Source organism: Grampus griseus (assembly GCF_964374135.1).
Source record: "Grampus griseus genome assembly, chromosome: 13".
NCBI classification, from domain to species: Eukaryota; Metazoa; Chordata; class Mammalia; order Artiodactyla; family Delphinidae; genus Grampus; species Grampus griseus.
Genome location: NC_139007.1, coordinates 27,453,599 through 27,475,083, shown reverse-complemented (window position 1 = coordinate 27,475,083; position 21,485 = coordinate 27,453,599). Strand labels below are relative to the sequence as shown.

Sequence of the window (21,485 nt, the reverse complement as noted above, 5' to 3'; positions counted from 1 at the left end):
ATCATAGGAAAAAAAAATTGTAACTACATGTGGTGATGGAAGTTAACTAGACTAACTGTGATAATCATTTCACAATATATACATATATCAAATCATTATGTTGAACACAAACTAATCTAATGTTATATGCCAATTACATCTCAATAAAATAAATTAAATTAAATACCTTCAGATTATATTTATGAGCTTTATCCAAAATAGTTGGTACCAAGTTATCAGTAGGTTCTCCATTCTCATCATTTGAGTCAGGTGGGTACCAAGATAGGGCTAGTACACCTAATAGAAACAACCAAAAAGAAAAGAAAAATAAACACAGGAACAGAAATGAGGTATTGTTAAAAAAATAAAGGTATTGGTAAAAAATACAGGTATTGTTAAAAAAAAAATACGGCAGAATAAGGACCAAATTGTTAACAATAAAAAGAAACATATTCTCAAATAATGTTGTTTTGTTACTTTACTTAGATACCACTTAAGTTTATTTGATTACTTTGTATACTCAATACTTTAAACTTTTTATCAGGCATCGGTATCTTCTAATTAATTAGTAGATTTTACTTTCTAGAATAAGTTTTATATTTACAGAAAAATTATACAGAAAGTAGTTTCTATCTTCTCCTCTGCTACTCACTCTGCTACTCACATCCCCCCATGCCACACAGTTTCTGTTAGTATTAACATCTTACATTAGTATAGTAAACTTGTTACAACTGATGAACCAATGTAGGTATATCATTAACTAAAGCCCAGAGTTTACATTAGGGTTCCCTCTTTGTATTGTACAGTTCTATGGCTTTTGACAAATGTATAGTGTCATGAACTGACTATTACAGTAACACACAGAATAGTTTTACAGCCCTCAAAACCCTTTGTACTCCACTTATTAATCCCTCCTCCATGTCCTTCCTCAATCCCCCAGAAAATAACTGATCCTTTTACTATCTCTATATACTTTGCCTTTTCCAGAATGTTATGTAGGTGGAATCATAAAGTAACATTTTCAGACATTTCTTATACTCTGAAATATGCATTTAAGTTTCATGTCTTTTTAAGACTTGACAACTCATTCTTTTTTTTGCTGAATAATGTTCCATTGTATCAGTGTGCCACAGTTTGTCCACTTACCTATTGAAGACATCTTGGTTTCTTACAATTTTTGGCAATTATAAATAAAATGGCTATAAACATTTATGTGCAGATTTCTGTGTGGATCAATATCACTTAACAGAAGATTCAAGAAATTTTTTAAATTACAGTTTATCCCTGTAGTACCTACTTACTTTTGAACTGATAAACTACAAAAAGAAAGTTTTAGAAACAATAAGTCTGCAAAGAAATTACTAACTGGAGAGGGAAATCTTTGAAATCAACTAATCCAAAGCCTCATTACATATATAAAGAAGCAAGAGGCCACTAAAAGTATTGTACTAATTTCTAAATCATTTAACAGACTCTTTCAGACAAGGAGGAAAATGCAATGTTATCAAAAGACAAGCACGTGGAAATACAGAAAAGGCAAGGTTAGAAACTGGCATAGAACTAAATTTTAAGACTTAAATTTGCGTTAACTATGTCATGTATAAACAGCAGTCCCATCTAAAGACAAAACAGAACTTCTAGGTTAACAGAAAAAAAAAAAAAGATACCTGTCCCCTATACAATCTGAAAATAAAAATAGCAATAAGAACACAAAGAGATAGAAAAAAGAATCTATAATATATGGGGCTTCAGGGGAGATTCTGGCTACCTAAGAAAGCAGTCATATGGAAAAACAATGTTGATGAGAAAAGTGTCGGAAGACAACTGATGAAACATTCAAGCTGCCAACTTCTCCAGCTTATAAGAAGGACATCACCAATGAAAAGTGACAATAAAGATTTTCTCAACATGGGACCTATGAAAAAATCCTGCAAAAAAAATGGTGAAAAAGAACATGGGAAAACATTATAAAGGAGAAACATACAAAAGAAATATTATGCCATAGAGCTCAGGAAAATTATGAACACAGCATGCTTTGATGAAATTAAAAACAAGATTCCTGTTTCTAATAGATTAGGTTACTTAGACCAACATTCCCAACAAAAACAAATTATTAAATAAGATATGGGAACAAAAAACTTCCAAAAGCCAAAGAGCTGAAGAGAGTAAAGAATTACCTGTCTAAAATAAAGTGAAAATGTGAAGTCAGAGAAGTAACTGAGAAAGGAAGTCAGTCTGCCCTAAGCATAATTAGGAGAAGTAAACCAGCCCTCAAAATCAGTGGATTAAATCCCGGGTGGACAATGCTTGGGAAGTCCTCTAGCTTGAAAGGGAATTTAAGGTGGTTAATATTTTCTACTGTACAGCACAGATATAGAATATTTTCTATATCTACAAGCACAGATATAGAATATTTTCATTATCACAGAAAGTTCTATTGTACAGCATTGCCAGTATTCTGATTCTCTAAACACCTTATCAACTTGTTCTTCTCCAATGATTTTTTTCTTCCTCCCTATCCTTGCTGAAGGTATACTCTAAGGCTTGGGGAGAATGTTCTCTGTTCTTCCTTATCCTCTTACTGTGTTTCAGTCAATTATCACTTCCACATGTTGAATTATACCCCCATGTTGTGCTCTACAATCCAATTTATCTTTGTACGGTGTCTTCTGGGCTGTGTCACTCATGAGCTTTGAATAAGTAATGGCCTGGGAACCAAGCCAATGATGGTCCTACTCCTGAGGAGAACTGGCCTATTTAAATGTTAATGAATCCTTCACAGTAACCCAAAAGGTTTCTCTAAAATATGTAAACCAAGTATCATTTATAAATAAAATCTTTTACTGTGTATTTCTACCACTCCAATTGCTAAGGGAAAAGGGATACTCTTTAAAGTCCATTCTTAGAATATTAGCATATTAAATGCAGACCACTTCATAATGATCACATCCTCCCTCCGCAGCACTTACCACTGGATCCTCAATATAACTGATACCCAAAAATATTTTTGTTAAGCAAAATGCTTCTAAACAGGGTAATAGTTAAAAACACAGGTAGGAAATCAGATAGACCTGGAGAATCCAGTCCCAATTCTGCCATTTGATAGATGTTTAGCTTCAGGTAAGTTTGTCTACTTAAGTTTTCACATTTGTAAAATGGGAATAAATTCAGTTCATAACCTAAAAGACTGTTTTAAAAAGTATACATGAGAGAATGAACTATGAAGAGTAAGACCTCCCCCAAAAAGTGATTAAAAAAAACATTTAATAACAAGAAGACAGTAAAACAGTATGTAAATTTGTTACCTCAACAGAGCTTGTGATAGCTTCTTTTACATATAGGGAACTTAGTGCTTCTTTCAAACATCTCAAACATTCTTTCAAACTAAAGATTTACTAGAAAGAAAGCAAGCCCATTTCCAGGCATACACACAATTATGCAGGATGACAGTTTCAAGAAAAATTATAAGACGTAAAAAAGCAAGAAAAATAATGCACATTCAAAACAATCAATAGAGCCAGACTCAGATCTGAAATAGATGTTGAAATCACTAAACAAGGAATTTTAAATTACTATTATGATTAAATGTTAAAAGATCTAATGGGAAAGATAGTCAACATGTAAGGTCAGGTGGAAAATATTAGCAGAGAGATGAAAACTAAAAGAATCAAATAGAAATGCTGGAAATTATAAAAATATTAAAAGAGATGAAGAATGCCTTCAACAGACTCATGAACAGACACAGCAGAGCTGAGGAAAGAGTCAGGTAATTAAGCATGTCACAAGAAATTATCATAACAGAAATGTAATTAGAAAAAATGACTGGGGGCAAAAAACAATAAACAATGCATCCAATACCTCTGGGATAAATATCAAAGTTCTAACATACATGTAATTGAAAGCTCAGAAGTAAAAGGTATATATAGAGAAATAACAGCTAAGAATTTTGCAAAGTTAATGACAAAAAGCAAGAAATTCAAGAAGCTCAGAGAACACAGAGAAGGCTAAATACCAAAAAACAACAACTAAAGATATATTAAAACTGCTAAAAGTCAAAAACCAAGAAAAAACATTGCATAGAAAGTCAGAGAAAAAAGACAGATACATACAGAAAAATTAAGATATAAAAAGATGTTTAAAAATTACAGCATACTTCTCATCAGAAACCATGAAAGACAGAAGACAATGGCATAATATTTTTAAAGTTCCAAAAGAAAACAAATAAAATACCCCCAAATCTGCCCATTGAGAATTCTGTAGCAGATGAAGTATCATTCAGATAAAAGATACAAACAAGATGTAAAAAACTTCATTGCAAGCAGATTAGTATTACAAGAAATGGTAAAGGAAATTTTTGAGGGAGAATGAATGTGATACCAAACATCCACTTGGATTTACTCTAAAAAATGAGGAACACTGGAAATGTAATAAAGGTGAAATAAACACTCTTGTGTTTATTTATGTAATGAAGGTGTAATAAACACTCTTTTTTTGTCTTTTACTTTTAATTGCTTTATAAGATGACCAAATGTTTGAAGCTGTGGTCAGCAACACATTGCCCATGAACCAAATCTTGTGGCAGAACTGAGTAGTTACAAAAACAACGTGGTACATAAAAATCAAAAATATTTATTGTTACCTGGTCCTTCACAGAAAATGTTTGCCAAGCTCTGGTCTATAATAGGAGTAGTGTATAGTGCTTTTTCTAATAGAATAATTATAACAACATAAGCAAAAAGTATGGGAAGGAAAAACTGGGAATATACTGTGGTGAGGTCCTTATACTACATATGAAGCATGTATTATTTGCAAGTAGACTCATTACACATAAAGATATATTTTGTAAACCTTAGGTTATCAACTAAAAAAGAAAAAAATTAAATACTAAGCAAAGAGTAGACACTAAATGTAATCATAAAAAAGTATGAAATTCCTAAAAATCTTATATGTTCTGGTATAATGTTATAAGTCATAATTCTAGTTATTACTTTAAAATGTATATCTCAGAAATAACTAAATTTCCTTGTCAATTGCATTATGAACTTTCGTCAAAAAAAAGAAATAGGAAGAGACTGAAAAGATAGATTTCAATCAATCCAACTATATAAATAAATCATATTAGGTGCAAACAGTCTAATCATACTGATTTAAACACAGAATTTTCAGATTGGATTTTAAAAAAGCAAAACCTAACCATATGTTGTGTCCAAGAAAACCACTTTAAGTATAAAGACAAAGATAAGTTAAAGGTAAAAGAATGAAAAAGGATACACGAGGCAAACATTAATCAAAGAGAGCTGGAGTTGTTATAGCAATGTGAGACAACGTAGACTTCAAAACAAAGAATATTACCAGCAATAAAGAAGGATAATTATTTCATAACAAAGGACTTAGTTATCCCCAAAGATATAATAGTCCTAAATGTTTATGTACTTAAAAAAAGACCTTCAAAATATATGAAGCAAAAACTGACAAACCTGAAAGGAGAAATAGATGAATCCACAATTCTACTTGGAGACTTCAAAACTGCTTTATCAGTAACTGATAAAACAAGCAGAAAATCAGAAAGGATAAAGAAGATCTGAACAATACTATCAAGAACTTGAACTAACTGACATTTATAAGATAGCCCATTCAACAGCAGCAGAACACACATTCTTTTTCCAGAGAATCAATGAAACCAAAAGTTGGTTCACTGAAAGAGTCAACAATAATAATCAAACTCTATAAATACTGACAGGAAAAAAGTGAGAAAAGAAGCAGAAATCTTTTGGCAACATCTATATAGACACCATATACTTTAAAAGCATAAGAGGGCTTCCCTGGTGGCGCAGTGGTTGAGAGTCCGCCTGCCAATGCAGGGGACACGGATTCGTGCCCCGGTCCGGGAAGATCCCACATGCCGCGGAGCAGCTGGGCTCATGAGCCATGGCCGCTGAGCCTGCGCGTCCGGAGCCTGTGCTCCGCAATGGGAGAGGCCACAACAGTGAGAGGCCCGCGTACAGCAAAGAAAAAAAAAAGCATAAGAAAAATAATACACACGGCTCTTTGCCCAAAAAACTAACAAATTAGATGAAATGGACCAGTTCTTTCAAACATAAAAGTACCCAAACTCACTCTAGAATAAATAGATAACATGAATAGTCCTATGTCTATTAATGAAATTTTGTAGTTAAAAAAAGAATGAAATCACCAGCCCAAGAAGATTTTGCAGGTGAATTCTATCAAATAGGTAAGAAAAAAAAAACCAACTCTACTCAGTCTCTTCCAGAAAATGAAAGAGGAAAGACTTCTTGACTAATTTTATGAGGTCATAACCTACTCTAATGACAAAAGACAAAGACATCAAGAAAAGAAAAACCACAGACAAACATCTCATATGAAAAAGGACACAAAATCCTTTAAAAAGATGAGCAAACAGGATTTAGCAATATAGAAGCAGGATAATAAATCATCACCAAATGGGGTTTATTCTAGGAATAAAATATGAGATTCAACATTTGAAAATCAATCCATATAAGTAACTATATTAAACACTAAAGATTAAACAGTCAATGGATCAAAGAAAAAATCACAAGGGAAACTGGAAAACACTTAAAGAGATGAATAAAACAAAAACATGACATACCAAAACTTATGGGATGTGGCCAAAGTGATGCTAAAGGGTAAACAAATAGCTGTAAATGTTACAAACAAGGAAAATCTCAAATAAACAACTTTACAACTTAAGGAACTAGAAAAAGAACAAACTAATTCTAAAGCTAGCAGAGGAAGGAGATAATAAAAGATTAGCTCAGATATAAATGAAACACAAAACAGAAAAACAATAGAGAAAATCAATGAAACCAAAATTTGTTTTTTGGAAGAGATCACAAAATCAACAAAACTTTACCTGGATGAACTAAGAGGAAAAGAGAGAAGATACAAATTACTAAAATCAAAGATGAAAGTGAGGATATTACTACTGATTCTACAGAAGCAAAATGATGACTAAAGAGTACTAGGAACAATTTTACACCAGCAAATTTGATAGCCTAGATGAAATGGACAAATTCCTAGAAGCCCAAAACCTACCCAGACTGAATTATGAAGAAATAAACAATTTGAATAGACTTATCACTATTAAGAAAATTGAATCAATGAACAAACATCTCCTGACCATAAAAAAAGCCCTAGACCAGATGGCTTCATGGGTGAATTCTACCAAATATTTAAAGAACTGAAGCAATCCTTTTCAAACTGTTCCAAAAACCAAAGAGGAGAGAATATTTCCCAACTCATTCTATAAGGTCAGCATTACCTTAATACCAAAGCCAGACAAAGACACAAGAAAACTACAAACTACCATCCCTTATGAATACCGATGCAAAACTCCTCAAAAAAAATATTAGCAAATTGAATTTAGCAGCATACTAAAAGGGTTACACATCATGACTAGGTAGGGTTTATTCCTGGAATGTTAGGATGATACAACAAATGGACATTGATCAATGTAATATACCACATTAACAGAATGAAGGGAAAAATAAATAAATGGTCATCTCAATTGATGCAGAAAAAGCATCTGACAAAATTCAACACTCTTTCCTAAAAGCACTCAAGAACTAGGAATAGAAAAAAAAATACCACAACATAACAAAAGCTTTAGATGAAATAGCTACAGTGAACAGCATACTCAAAAGACTAAAAGTGAAAGACTAAAAGCTTTTCCTCTAAGATCAAGAACAAGGCAAGGATGTCTACTTTCACCACTTCCATTTAACACAGTACTGGAAGTTCTAGACAGCAATTAGGGAAAAAAAGAAATAAAAGGCATCCAAATTGGAAAGAAAGAAGTAAAATTTTCTCTGTTTGCAGATGACATGATCTTATATGTAGAAAACTCTAAAGATTCCACATACACAAAATAATTAGAATACGTGAATTAATCATAATTGCAGAATACAAAATTAACACACAGAAATTAGTTTCATTTCTATACAATAACAAACAATCTGAAAAGAAAATTTCAAAAACAATTCAAACACAATAGCATCAAAAAAGAAAATATACTTATGAAGTAACTTAAGGAGGCAAAAGATTTGTACAATGAAAACTACAAAACATTGCTAAAAGAAATTAAACACAACACGAAAAATGAAAGCATGTCCCACGTTCATGGATTGAAAGAATTAATTTTGTTAAAATGTCACGACTATTCAAAGTGATCTACAGATTCAACGTGATCCCTATCAAAGTCTCAATGACATTTTTTGCCTAAATAGAAAAACCCATCCTGAAATTCATATGGAATTTCATGTGATCCTGAAGAGCCAAAATAATCTTGAAAAATGACAAAATTGGAGGATTCATACCTCTTGATTTCAAAACTTATTACAAAGCAACAGTAATCAACATAGTGTGTTGTGGTACTGGTATAAAGACAAACATACAGACTAATGGAATAGAATAAAGACCAGAAATATATCCTTGTATATTTGTTCAAAACTTTTTTGACAGAGATGCCAAGCCCATTCAATGGGGCAAGGATGGTCTTTTTAACAAATGGTGCTGGGAAAACTGGATGTTCACATGCAAAAGATTTAAGTTGGACCCTTATTTAACACCATACACAAAAATTAACTCAAAATGGACCACAGATCTAAATGTAAGACCTAAAACTATAAGACTCTTAGAAGAAAATAAGGGAAAAGCTTCCTGACATCAGATTTGGTAATGATTATTTGGATATGACACCAAAAGCACAGGTAACAAAATAAAGAATAAATAAACTGGACTTAATGAAGATTTAAAAATTTTGTGCATCAAAAGACACTATCAACAGAGTGAAAATGCAACCCACAGGATGGGAGAAAATATTTGCATATCATTTATCTGACAAGGGATTAATACATCCAGAGTATAGAGAGAACTCTTAAAACTCAACAATAAAAAAAAATAAACCACCAGACTAAAAATGAGCAAAGGACTTAAATAGAAATTTCTCCAAAGAAAATATTCAATGACCAATGAGCACATGAAAAGATGTTCAACATCACTAATCATTAGGGAAATGCAAATCAAAATTAAAATGAGATACTACCTCAAACCCATAAGGCTCGCTCCTATTTAAAAAAAAAAAAAAATACCAGAAAACAATTGTTGGCAAGGATGTGGAAGGATTGAGATCCTTGTGCACTGTTGCTAAGTATGTAAAAAAGTACAGTTGCTGTGGAACACAGCAGAGCAGTTCCTCTAAAAATTAAAAACAGGATTACCACATAATCTAGTAATTCCAATCTAAGTATATAACTAAAAAAATTGAAGTTGAAGTCTGGTTATTGAAGAGACATTTATATTTGTACACATGTTCATAATAGCATTATTCACATGCCTAAAATGTGGGAGCAACCCAAGTGTCCATCAACAGATGAATATATAAGCAAAATGTGGTATCTACATACCATGGAATATTATTCAATCTTTAAAAAGAATGAAATTCTGCAATATGCTACAACATGGATGAACCCATATGATGCTAAGTGAAATAAAACAGTCACAGAAAGATAAATACTGTATGATTCTACTTATATGAGGTGCTTAGATACAAAATAATAGAGACAGAAAGTATAATGATTGTTGCCAAAGGTGAGGTGAGGGGAATAGGGAGTTATCATTTAATAGGTAAAGTTTCAGTTATGAACATGAGTTATGAAGATGGATGGGGGTGATGATATACAGTGTTATGTATGTATTTAATATCACTGAACTGTACACTTAAATATGGTTAAAATGGTAAATTTTATGTTATGTGTATTTTACCAGAATAAAAAGAATTTGAAAAAAAATTTTTTAAAGATCTTATCAATGGGTACAGAAAAAAAGCATTTGATAAAACTCAGCATGGTAAAACTCTCAGCACTAGTAATAGAAGTGAACTTCTTTGACTTGATAAATGACATTTAAAAAAACCCTGGAACTCATATAATACTTAATGAAGAAAGACTTCTTTTCCCCTAAGATCAAAATCAAGTATATCCTCTTCTCTTACCACTTACATCCACATAACATCGGAAGTCCAAACCAGTGCAATAAGGCAAGAGAAAGAAACAAAGGTATACAGATTAGAAAGGAAGATACAAACATGTCTTTATTTGCATTCAACTCTCTATAAACACAAAGAATCCACAAAAATGTTCCTAGAGTTAATAAACTGAGTTTATCAAAATCACAAGATACAAGATATAGATATAAATATATAGTATTTCTACACACTTTTGATGGGCAAAAAAATAAAAATTTAAGAAAACAGTATCATTTATAATAGCACCCCCCCCAAAAAATACTTAAAATAAATGTAAAAATATATGTACAGAATCTGTACACTGAAAATTATAAAAATCTAAAGAAAGTTAAAAAAATTTAAAGTCCTGTATAAATGGAAAAATACATCACGTTTATGGAATGGAATATTTAACTTGTTATTGTTCAACAGTGGTAACTTAATTTATTATTTTAAAAATGTCAACTTTCCTCAAATTGATCTATACATTTAAGCCAATCCCACTCTAAATTCCACCAGGATATTTTAAAGATACGGACTAGTTGATATGGATAGGCAAAGGAATTAAATAGCCAATGCAATTTTGAAAGAGAACAAAGAGGAATCATACTACCTGACTTCAGGAAGCTAAAGCAATCAAGACAGGGTGGTACTGATGAAAGGACAGACATATTAAATCAACAGATCAGAATAGAGTCCTGAAATAAACCCAAACAAATATACACAGTCATTGGATTTTTGATAAAAGTAGAACATTCAATGGCGATAGTACAGTCTTCTTAACAAATGAAGTGAGAAATGCCCATATTACATTCTTAGCAGAAAGAGAGGCATGTCCATTTTCCAGAGATGAAAGCTACATACTACAGTTCTATGGATCTACAGAAGACAACATGCTTTCAAGAAAAAAATTACAAGGCATATGTAAAAACAAGAAAAACCCAGCACACTCCCAAGAGATAAAGCAATCAGTAGAACTAAACTCAGTCATCTATAGCAATATGAAACCATCACCAATCTGCATTTATAAATATGCATTTTAAACTTAATACAATTACTCTAAAAGGAAAATTTATGACATTGTGTTAGATGTTAATTTAAACGTCAAAAATCTAATTCATTTTACTGTAAGTTCTATTTCTTCTACTTATATGTACAAATTTTAAAGGCAGGAGATACAGAGATAATTGTGGCCTTGTAAAAACTGATAATTTCCACCTTCAGAAAATATTCTAATATTAGTTTCCATCTAGTGCTTTTGAAGTACCAATGAAGGAAACAAAGGGAAGTACAAGATATGTGACTTATTCTTCTTCTTGTCCCTAGAATCTAACATAAGGTTGGGACATGGTAGAAACTCAGTAAGTATTTAGTGCTAAACTGAAGGAAAGGGAAGATAATTTTAAAGACACAGAATGAATTATGTTTTGCTAAGTGTATTAGTTTTCTATTACTACCACAACGAATTAACACAAATTTAATGGCTTAACACAATGAAAATTTATTATCTTACAGTTTTATAGGTCAGAATTTGACATGGGTCTCACTAGGCTAATATCAAGGGGTTGCACTGAACTACATTCCTTTCTAGAGGCTCCAAGGAAGAAGCAGTTTCCTTGCTGTTGTGAGCTTGTGGAAGACACCACATTGTGTGGCTCATGACTTTTCTAACCCCATTTCAAAAGCAGGCAGAGCAAGCTGAGTCCTTTTAAGATCACTTATCTCTGACTCTCTCTTTTCCCTCTTCTACATTTAGGGACTCCAATGATTAGATTAGTCCCACCTCAAGGTGAACTGATTAGCAACCTTAATTATGCATCTGCATCCTTAATTCCTTTTGCCTTGTAAGGCAATATATTCAGAGATTCTGGGCATTAGAATGTGTACATCTTTAGGGCCATTATTCTGAATACTACACTATGTTTTTTGAAAATTTAAAAAAAAAAAGGTACTCATCTGTGATACTTTAAAGACTTGAAAAGGATACATATCTATCAGTGGCTTCTATCTGCTATCTGAGACATTATTATAATATAATGGTTGGAATTTAAATATAACATTAATACTTCATTTTAATTTCATCATTCTTTTCTAGAAAAAAAAAGGTTAAACCGCTAATATTTATACACATAACACTTTAATTGTAAAGCAAATAATTAACCAGCTTGTACTGTGAGATACAAAAGTATCATTACCTCACAGAGCAATTCAATAAAAATAAAAATGAGGCCATTTATATCAAAGGAAAAATATGAATGTTAAAGAAGTCAAAGCACATTCAACCATATAGCAATTTAAATAGCCTTCACTGACTGTTTTCTTCAATTAAAAAAATGCCAGGGTCAGCATGATAATTCCATGGACCAAAATAGTGTTTTATGTGCACTATTTTTATAGTTAAATTATTCTTTGCCTAATAATGATAAGTATAATAGGAAGTGACATCAGCAACATGGTGGCATAAGATGGTCCTCCTTTATATCTCCCTTTTTAATTAGATATCCTTACATAAATGAATCTCCTCTGTGGGTATTTTGGGACCTAGCACCTCACTCCGAAGGACCTGTGAGGAATCTCCGCCAACAGTGTAGCAAGAAACAGACAAATCTCTCTAAGGGCTGCCAAACCAGCAGGGTCAGCAAATCTGCCTAGACCCCCACTGGCTGCTATCAGGCAAAAATTGAGTGAGTGCTATCCCTGGCAGGCACTCATGCATGAAAGAAAACTTGCAGAAGTCCAGCCTTCACAAAAGGACTTGAATTTGGTCACAGAGAAGGAATTATGAGAAACTTTACTGGTGCTGCCCCTCCCCCAAGGAAACACTGAACAAGGTTGATTTATCCAGTGGAGGTAACCTCTCCTTCATGGGGAAAAGAAAGCACTGGGTAACAGGCTACCCCAGCTGGGCAGGATATGGCTGGAGAAACCCATTTCTCTTCACCAGCACCTGGAGTACTAAGGTGGGAGCTTCACAACTGAGGGAAGGGAGGATGATGGCAAAGAGGAGAAAAGAATTTCGAATAGCATTAAAGGGGTAGCACGCCAGCCATGAGCCTGTTGGAACACCACCCACTGAGACTGCACAACTAGGTCTGTGGGCACTCTCAATACACCTCAGTGCTGTCACCCACACCTCCTCCCACTTTGCTGCTGGCTCCTTGTGCTCACTCCAGAGTGAACCTCCGGAAATGTGTGCTGGTAAACAGGGAGCCCACTAAGAAAACAAGACACCACAGTCAGTGGTTTCTCACAGTAAGTGGGAAACCACAAATCTGAGCTATAGTGGCTACATTCTGAGAAACAAAAGAGGTTTCCAACAGCCAACCTGGTGAAACGTTAAAAGCCAAGTAGACATAAAAGCTTAAAAGTCTGCCCACAGGGGATAAGAAGTATACTGGAGCAGATATAGCTTCACAGGGGAAAAAACTCAAATATCAACACTATAAAGATAATATGTCATATGCAGAGGGCACGAGCAGAGTTAAGGAGGTATCTACTCCTTCAAATGTGACAGCGTCAAACCATATCCACAAGAACTATAAATAAAACCAAGGAAATACAGCATCACAAAAAGAAAATAGTATTTTCCAGCAACCAAGCTACAAGGTGCAGAACATATGATCTAACTAATAAAGAATTCAAATTAGCTATTCCGAAGGAACTCAACAAGTTACAAGAAAACTCAGAAAGACAACTCCATGAAATCAGGAATAAAATGATTTCTTTATTTCCTTTTCTTTATTAAAGAGAAGGAAATTATTAATATTATTATAAAGAACCAAACAAAATTCTGAAACTGAAAATTCAATGAATGACCTGAAGAATTATGCAATACAGAAAATCTGCAGCAGGCCTGACTATATGGAAGAAAAAAAAAATGTAACTTGGAGGATACGAATTTTGAAATGACAGAAGAGGGAATTTAGATTAAAAAAGAGCAAAGGAAGCCTACGTGATCTATGAATATCCATCAAAAAGGCAAATATCAGAATCATCAGGGTTCCAGCCAGAGAAGGGGGAGGGCAGGGAGTTAATTTAAAGAAATAATAGCTGAGAACTTCCAAAATCTGAGGAAATACTTGGATATACAAGTCTACAAGGCTAACAGACAATCCTATTATCTTAATGCAAAATGACATTCTCTGAGACTTTAAAGGCAGGCAGGGAAAAAATAAAAAAAGAATTAAATCTACAATGGACTGCCATTAGGCTATCAGCAGATTTCTTTGCAGAAACTCTTCAGGCCAGGGGACAGCAGAATGACATATCTGAAGAGCTGAAAGATAAAAATGGTCAGCCAAGAATGCTTTATCTAGCAAAATTATTCTTCATATATGAAGAAGTAAAGTAAAGGCTTTCCCAGACAAACAAAATCTAAGGGAGTTCACCACGACTACACCTGCCTTGCAAGAAATGCTTAAAGGAGTTCTTCAAGCTGAAATGAAAACAGGCTAATCAGCCAAATGAAAACATACAAAATTACACAATACACTGGACAAATTGAGAAATATACAGTCAGACTTAGAAAACTATAACTCTGTAGTAGTATGGTGTGTTAACTATTCAACTATAGTATAAAGGCTAAATGAAAGAGTAGGAAAAGTAACTATAGCTGCTATAAGTTGTTAATAAATATACAACAAAAAAGAGGTAAATTGTGACATCAATAATACAAAGGGAGGAGCAAAATGGTAGACACATTAGGGAGTAAAAATAAGTTGCTTTCAGCCTGAATTGGACTTTTTTATGTGTAAGATGTTTTACACATAACCCCCTTGGTAACAATAAAACAAAAATCTGGAGGAGATCCACAAAAGACAAAAAAGGGGGAAAAAGAGCATACCACCATGGAAAATAACCAATATACAAATGCAGGCAGAAAGGGAGAAATAATGGAAATACAAAACCAAAATGCAATTAATAAAGTGGCATTAATAAGTCCTCACATATTAATAATTACTCTAAATGTAAATGGATTGAATTCACCAATCAAAAGGCACATAAGTGGCTGGATGGATGAAAAACAAGACCCAACTGTATGGTGCCAACAAGAAAACTTTAAGGATGCACATAAACTCAAAGTGAAAGGATGAAAAGATATTCCATGCAAGTGGAAACCAAAAGGAAGCTGGGACAGCTATACTTATAACAATCAAGAGCTGGAAAATCTACAAATGTATGGAAACTAAACAACAAACTTATGAACAATCAATGGGTGAACGAAGAAATCAAAATGGGTATCAAAGATTATCTTAAAACAAATGAAAATAAAAACATATCATATGTAAACCTATGGGATGCTGCAAAAGCAGATCTGAGAGGAAAGTTTACAGTGATAAATGCAGATATTAAGAAATGGGAAAAATTGCAAAGAAACAATCTAATTTTACACCTTGAGGAATCAATACATGACAAGAGAACCAAGAACAGCCTACGGGGAAAGGACAGTCTCTTCAACAAGTGATGCTGGGAAAACTAAATAACCATACGTAGAAAAGAAAGTTGGGCCTATCCTACACTACTCACAAAAATCACCTTGAAAAAGATCAAAGAGTAAACATAAGACCTGATATAAAACACCCTGAAGTAAACATAGGATGGAAGATCTTTGATATTGGTCTTGGCACTGATATTTTGCATATGACACCGAAAGCACAAATAACAAAAGAAAAAATCAGCAAGTGGAACTATATCAATCTTAAAAGCTTCTACAGAGCAAAAGCAACAACAGCACAATTAAAAGGCACCGACAGAATGGGAGAAATTATTTGCAAACCATGTAATGAATAAGGGATTAATATCCATCAGTTACAAAAACTTCATATAACTCAGTAACAAAAACCAAACAAACAAGCAAACAATCCAATTTTCAAATGGGCAGAGGAACCGAAGAGGCATTTTTCCAAGGAAGACATGCAAATGACCAACAGGTACGTGAAAAAATTACGAATCACCTGGAAAATACAAATCAAAACCACAGCGAGGAGACTCTGGGAGGGCTCACGCCAAGGAGTACTTCCCAGAACTTCTGCTGCCAGTGTCCCTGTCCCCACGGTGAGCCACAGCCACCCCCCGCCTCTGCAGGAGACCCTCCAACACTAGAGGCCTTGTGGCTGACAGGGTCTTGGTGCTCCAGCTGGGTGTCAGGCCTGTGTCTCTGAGGTGGGAGAGCCAAGTTCAGGGCATCGGTCCACCAGAGACCTCCCAGCTCCATGTAAAATCAAAAGGTGAAAGCTCTCCCAGAGATCTCCATCTTAATGATAAGACCCAGCTCCACTCAACGATCAGCAAAATACAGTGCTGGACACCCTATGCCAAACAACTAGCAAGACAGGAACACAACCACACCCATTACCAGAGAGACTGACTAAAATCATAGTAAGGTCACAGACACCACAAAACACACCACTGGACGTGGTCCTGCCACCAGAAAGACAAAATCCAGTCTTATCCACCAGAACACAGGCACTAGTCCCCTGCACCAGGAAGCCTACACAACCCACTGAATCAGTCTTAGCCACTGGGGACAGATACCAAAAATAATGGGAACTACATACCTGCAGCCTGTGAAAAGGAGACCCCAAACACTGTAAGTGAAGCAAAATGAGAAGACAGAGAAACACGCAGCAGATGAAGGAGCAAGGTAAAAACCCACCAGACCTAACAAATGAAGAGGATATAGGCAGTCTACCTGAAAAAGAATTCAGAATAATGATAGTAAAGATGATCCAAAACCTTGGAAATAGAATGGAAAAAATACAAGAATCATTTAACAAGGACCTAAAAGAACTAAAGAGCAAACAAACAATGATGAACAACACAATAAATAAAATTAAAAATTCTCTAGAAGGAATCAATAGCAGAATAACTAAGGCAGAAGAACAGATAAGTGACCTGGAAGATAACATAGTGGAAATAACTACTGCAGAGCAGAATAAAGAAAAAAAGAATGAAAAGAATTTAAGGCAGTCTTAGAGATCTCTGGGACAACATTAAATGCACCAACATTCGAATTATAGGGGTCCCAGAAGAAGAAAAGAAAAAGAAAGGGACTGAGAAAATATTTGAAGAGATTATAGTTGAAAACTTCCCTAATATGGAAAAGGAAATAGTCAATCAAGACCAGGAAGCACAGAGAGTCCCATACAGGATAAATCCAAGGAGAAACACGCCAAGACACATATTAATCAAACTATCAAAAATTAAATACAAAGAAAAAATATTAAAAGCAGCAAGGGAAAAACAACAAATAACATACAAGGGAATCCCCATAAGGTTAACAGCTGATCTTTCAGCAGAAACTGCAAGCCAGAAGGGAGTGGCAGGACATATTTAAAGGGATGAAAGGGAAAAACCTACAACCAAGATTACCCAGAAAGGATCTCATTCAGATTCAACAGAGAAATTAAAACCTTTACAGACAAGCAAAAACTAAGAGAATTCAGCACCACCAAACCAGCTTTACAACAGATGCTAAAGGAACTTCTCTAGGCAGGAAACACAAGAGAAGGAAAAGACCTACAATAACAAACCCAAAACAATTAAGAAAATGGTAATACATTATCGATACATACATATCGATAATTATCTTAAATGTAAATGGATTAATTGCTCCAACCAAAAGACACAGACTGGCTGAATGGATACAAAAACAAGACTGGCATATATGCTGTCTACAAGAGACCTACTTCAGACCTAGGGACACATACAGACTGAAAGTGAGGGGATGGAAAAAGATATTCCATGCAAATGGAAATCAAAATATATCTGGAGTAGCAATTCTCCTATCAGACAAAATAAACTTTAAAGTAAAGACTATTACAAGAGACAAAGAAGGACACTACATAATAATCAAGGGATCGATCCAAGAAGAAGATATAACAATTGTAAATATTTATGAACCCAACATAGAAGCACCTCAATACATAAGGCAAATGCTAACAGCCATAAAAGGGGAAATCGACAGTAACACAATAATAGTAGGGGACTTTTAACACCCCACTTTCACCAATGGTCAGATCATCAAAAATGAAAATAAGGAAACACAAGCTGTAAATGATACATTAAACAAATGGACTTAATTGATATTTATAGGACATTCCATCCAAAAACAACAGAATACACTTTCCCCTCAAGTGCTCATGGGACATTCTCCAGGATAGATCATATCTTGGGTCAAATATCAAGCCTTGTTAAATGTAAGAAAATTGAAATTGTGTCAAGTATCTTTTCCGACCACAATGCTATGAGACTAGATATCAACTATAGGAAAAAATACAAACACATGGAGGCTAAACAATACACTACTTAATAACCAAGAGATCACTGAAGAAATCAAAGAGAACATCAAAAAATACCTAGAAACAAATGACAATGAAACCACGATGACCCAAAACCTATGGGATGCAGTAAAAGCAGTTCTAAGAGGGAAGTTTATAGCAATACAATCCTACTTCAAGAAACAAGAAACATCGCAAATAAACCTTACACCTAAAGCAACTAGAGAAAGAAGAACAAAAAAACCCCAAAGTTAGCAGAAGGAAAGAAATCATAAAGATCAGATCAAAACCACAGTGAGATATCCTTTCACAGCTGTATCAATAGCTATCACCAAGAAAACAAGAGTGACAAGTGTTGGTGAAGATGTGGGGGAAAAAGGGAACTCTTGTGCACAGCTGTTGGGACTATAAACAGTTTAGTCACTATGGAGAAGAGTACAGGAATTCCTCAAAAAATTACAAACAGAACTACCACATGATGTAGCAATCTGACTTCTCGGAATATATCCAAAGGAAATGAAAACAGGTTAGTAAAGTGATACGTGCACTACCAAGTTTAATGCAGCATTATTCACAATAACCAATGTACAAAAACAACCTAAGTGTCCACCAATGAGTAAATGTGGTGTGTGTATATATATTCCATTATATATATATATGGAAATGGATATTTTGCTACAAGCAAAAAGGAAATCCTACCATTTGCAACAACGTGATGGATAGTGAGGATTTATGCTAAGTGAGATAAGTCAGACACAGAAAGACAAATATTACAAATTATCTCTTATATGTGGAATATAAAAAAAATATTGAACACAAGGAAACAGAATGGAAGGGTGGTTACTAGGGGATCAGAAGTGGGGAAATGGGAGATATACTGTTTAAGGTACACACTTGCAACTAGTATATAAATTAAGACGTGGAGATACAATACACAGTACAATGATTATAGACAACAAAACTGAATCATAAACATGAAACTTACTAAGAGTCTATGTGTTAATTATTCCCATCACTAAAGAAATGATAATTAGGGGATGTGATAGAGGTTTTAGCTAACGCTATAATGGCAATCATACTGAAATATAAATATATAAAATCAATATCCTACACATCTTAAACCTATATAACATTATATGTCAGTTATTTCTCAATAAAATGAGTATAATTCAATATTTAACTGATAAGGAAATAATTTATTTACAGATAGACTGTAATGTCACTTTTATTATTCACAAGTGTTAGGTGTTCCCCAGTGGAAAATCAACCAAAGAAATAAAATATTTGCATCAATAGTGTGACTGTCAACACTTAAAATTAAAATTGTACTGTTGACAATGTTTTAAAACATTTCATGTTCAAAAAATTATATAGCAGTAAATAATATATGGGGGAAGATCTTTATAAATGTTAGGCATAAGTCTAAATATGAACTGAAACTCTTCCTAATCACAATTAAAATTATAAAATATGCAGTATGTCATTTATATATTTATATATAATAGTTATATGTGTTATGAGTATGTGTACATGTAAGTTATACATCTGAGATTTAAAAAAACCCTCATTGTATACTTTCATAGCCATAAACAAATCAATCTTGAAATAATAAAAATGACTTGAATGTGATACAAATACTTTGTAGAAAATAGGAAAAAAGTCTTTTGAAAGATCCTCCAAAAGTAAATTGTAAATAGAGGCAGATACATACACACAGAGCAGTCAATGCTCTCTCAATTTACCAATCCTATTTTATGTCATATTTTGTCATACAACATAGAAACTAGAGCTATAAATATATACTAGAATGTTAGATTTTCAAAAAATAGTTGAAAAGTGACCAATTACTCCACAAAAGAAAAACAAGTCACCTTGCACATAGTTGATGTAGATTCACAGGACTTTATATTGTTTTGTTCATGAAAAAGTCTTGCATGTCTCTATACCCATATCAGCTCAACGGTGAGTTGGCACCTTCTGAAGAGTCAGAAAAATGTTAGAATACCCAATTTCTTCTTGTGGCCCTAGTGCTAGAGACACTAACAAGACAGAGGGAACCAAAACAGGGAGAGTTTTATAAAGGGTATATTAATAAATTGAAGAATTTTCAGACACCCAATTACACATTTTTTTCATATTATTTACTTGTGGGACAACATGTAAATATGTGTAATTGGAGTGCCAGAAGTTAGAGGGAAGAGAAAGTTGAGAGGAAGGGGGGGACAACAATAAGAATAATTTGTGACTTCCCAACAATTAAGTTAAAGAGGCATGTTGTAAACGTCAGAGCAATCATAAAATAAATAAAATGAAGGAATATATCTAATAAGCCAGAAGAGAATATAAGATGGAATAAACATTTTCAATACAAGTAAAGGCAGAAAAAAGCAGGAAAAGCAATAGAACAGAGAGAAACAGAAAACAAATAGCAAAATGAAACATTTAAAATCAACCATATCAGTATTACATTAAATATAAATGAAATAAACAGGAGTTAAAATATAAGAGTTTGTCAGACTAGTTTAAAAAACAAACAAAAAAAGACCAAATTCTATGCTACATGCCTAAAGTATGAAATATCACAAATGTGCATCAAGATGAATGCAGAAACAACTTGCTATAATCATACAATGGAATACTATTAAGCAATAATAATGACTAAACTACTGATAGAGTCAACAACATGGGTAAATTTCAAAACAGCATACTGAGCAAAAGACTCCCCCCCACGCCACACACACACATAACTGTTTGATGATTCTATTTTTATATAATAATAGAACATTTACAACTACTACTCTACAGTGATAAAAATAAGATACATAGTTTCCTGGAATGTAGGGAGGGCTGAATAAGGGAAGCTATAGAATATTTTACTTCATGATTGGGGTGATATTTATACAGATGTACCTCAAAGTGAGAGAATTCATTGAAGCTTATGTCAATCATAATTTAATGAAATTCAGAAGGAGTATTAAATTAGAAATAAAATTAGTATTAAATTAGAATAAAAATATTATATCCAGAAATGTTAGTGTTAACATGTTAAAAGATGCTTAACAACACTTTAATTTATGGTATGTAAGTTTAAAATTATAATTAACAACCATGTGAAGACTAATTAGTAATTAATGTTCTATAAAAAATTTATACAAACTCACATACATATACATACACACTCACAT

At 33.5% G+C, this 21,485-nt stretch overlaps 1 protein-coding gene across 6 annotated transcripts in view; it reads right to left on the bottom strand.

Moving 5' to 3' along the window:
• The window catches only part of MANEA (mannosidase endo-alpha), a 135,772-nt gene that overhangs the window by 102,320 nt on the left and 11,967 nt on the right, over positions 1-21,485 (bottom strand). For all 6 annotated transcript variants that reach the window (XR_014297584.1, XM_082668571.1, XM_082668569.1 and 3 more), the window contains one exon: positions 167-276. Coding sequence is in view for 4 of the 6 variants with exons in the window: in XM_082668569.1 (XP_082524695.1) it covers positions 167-276 (110 nt within the window). In the remaining 2 variants the exon portion in view is untranslated. The remainder of the gene's footprint in view (positions 1-166; positions 277-21,485) is intronic.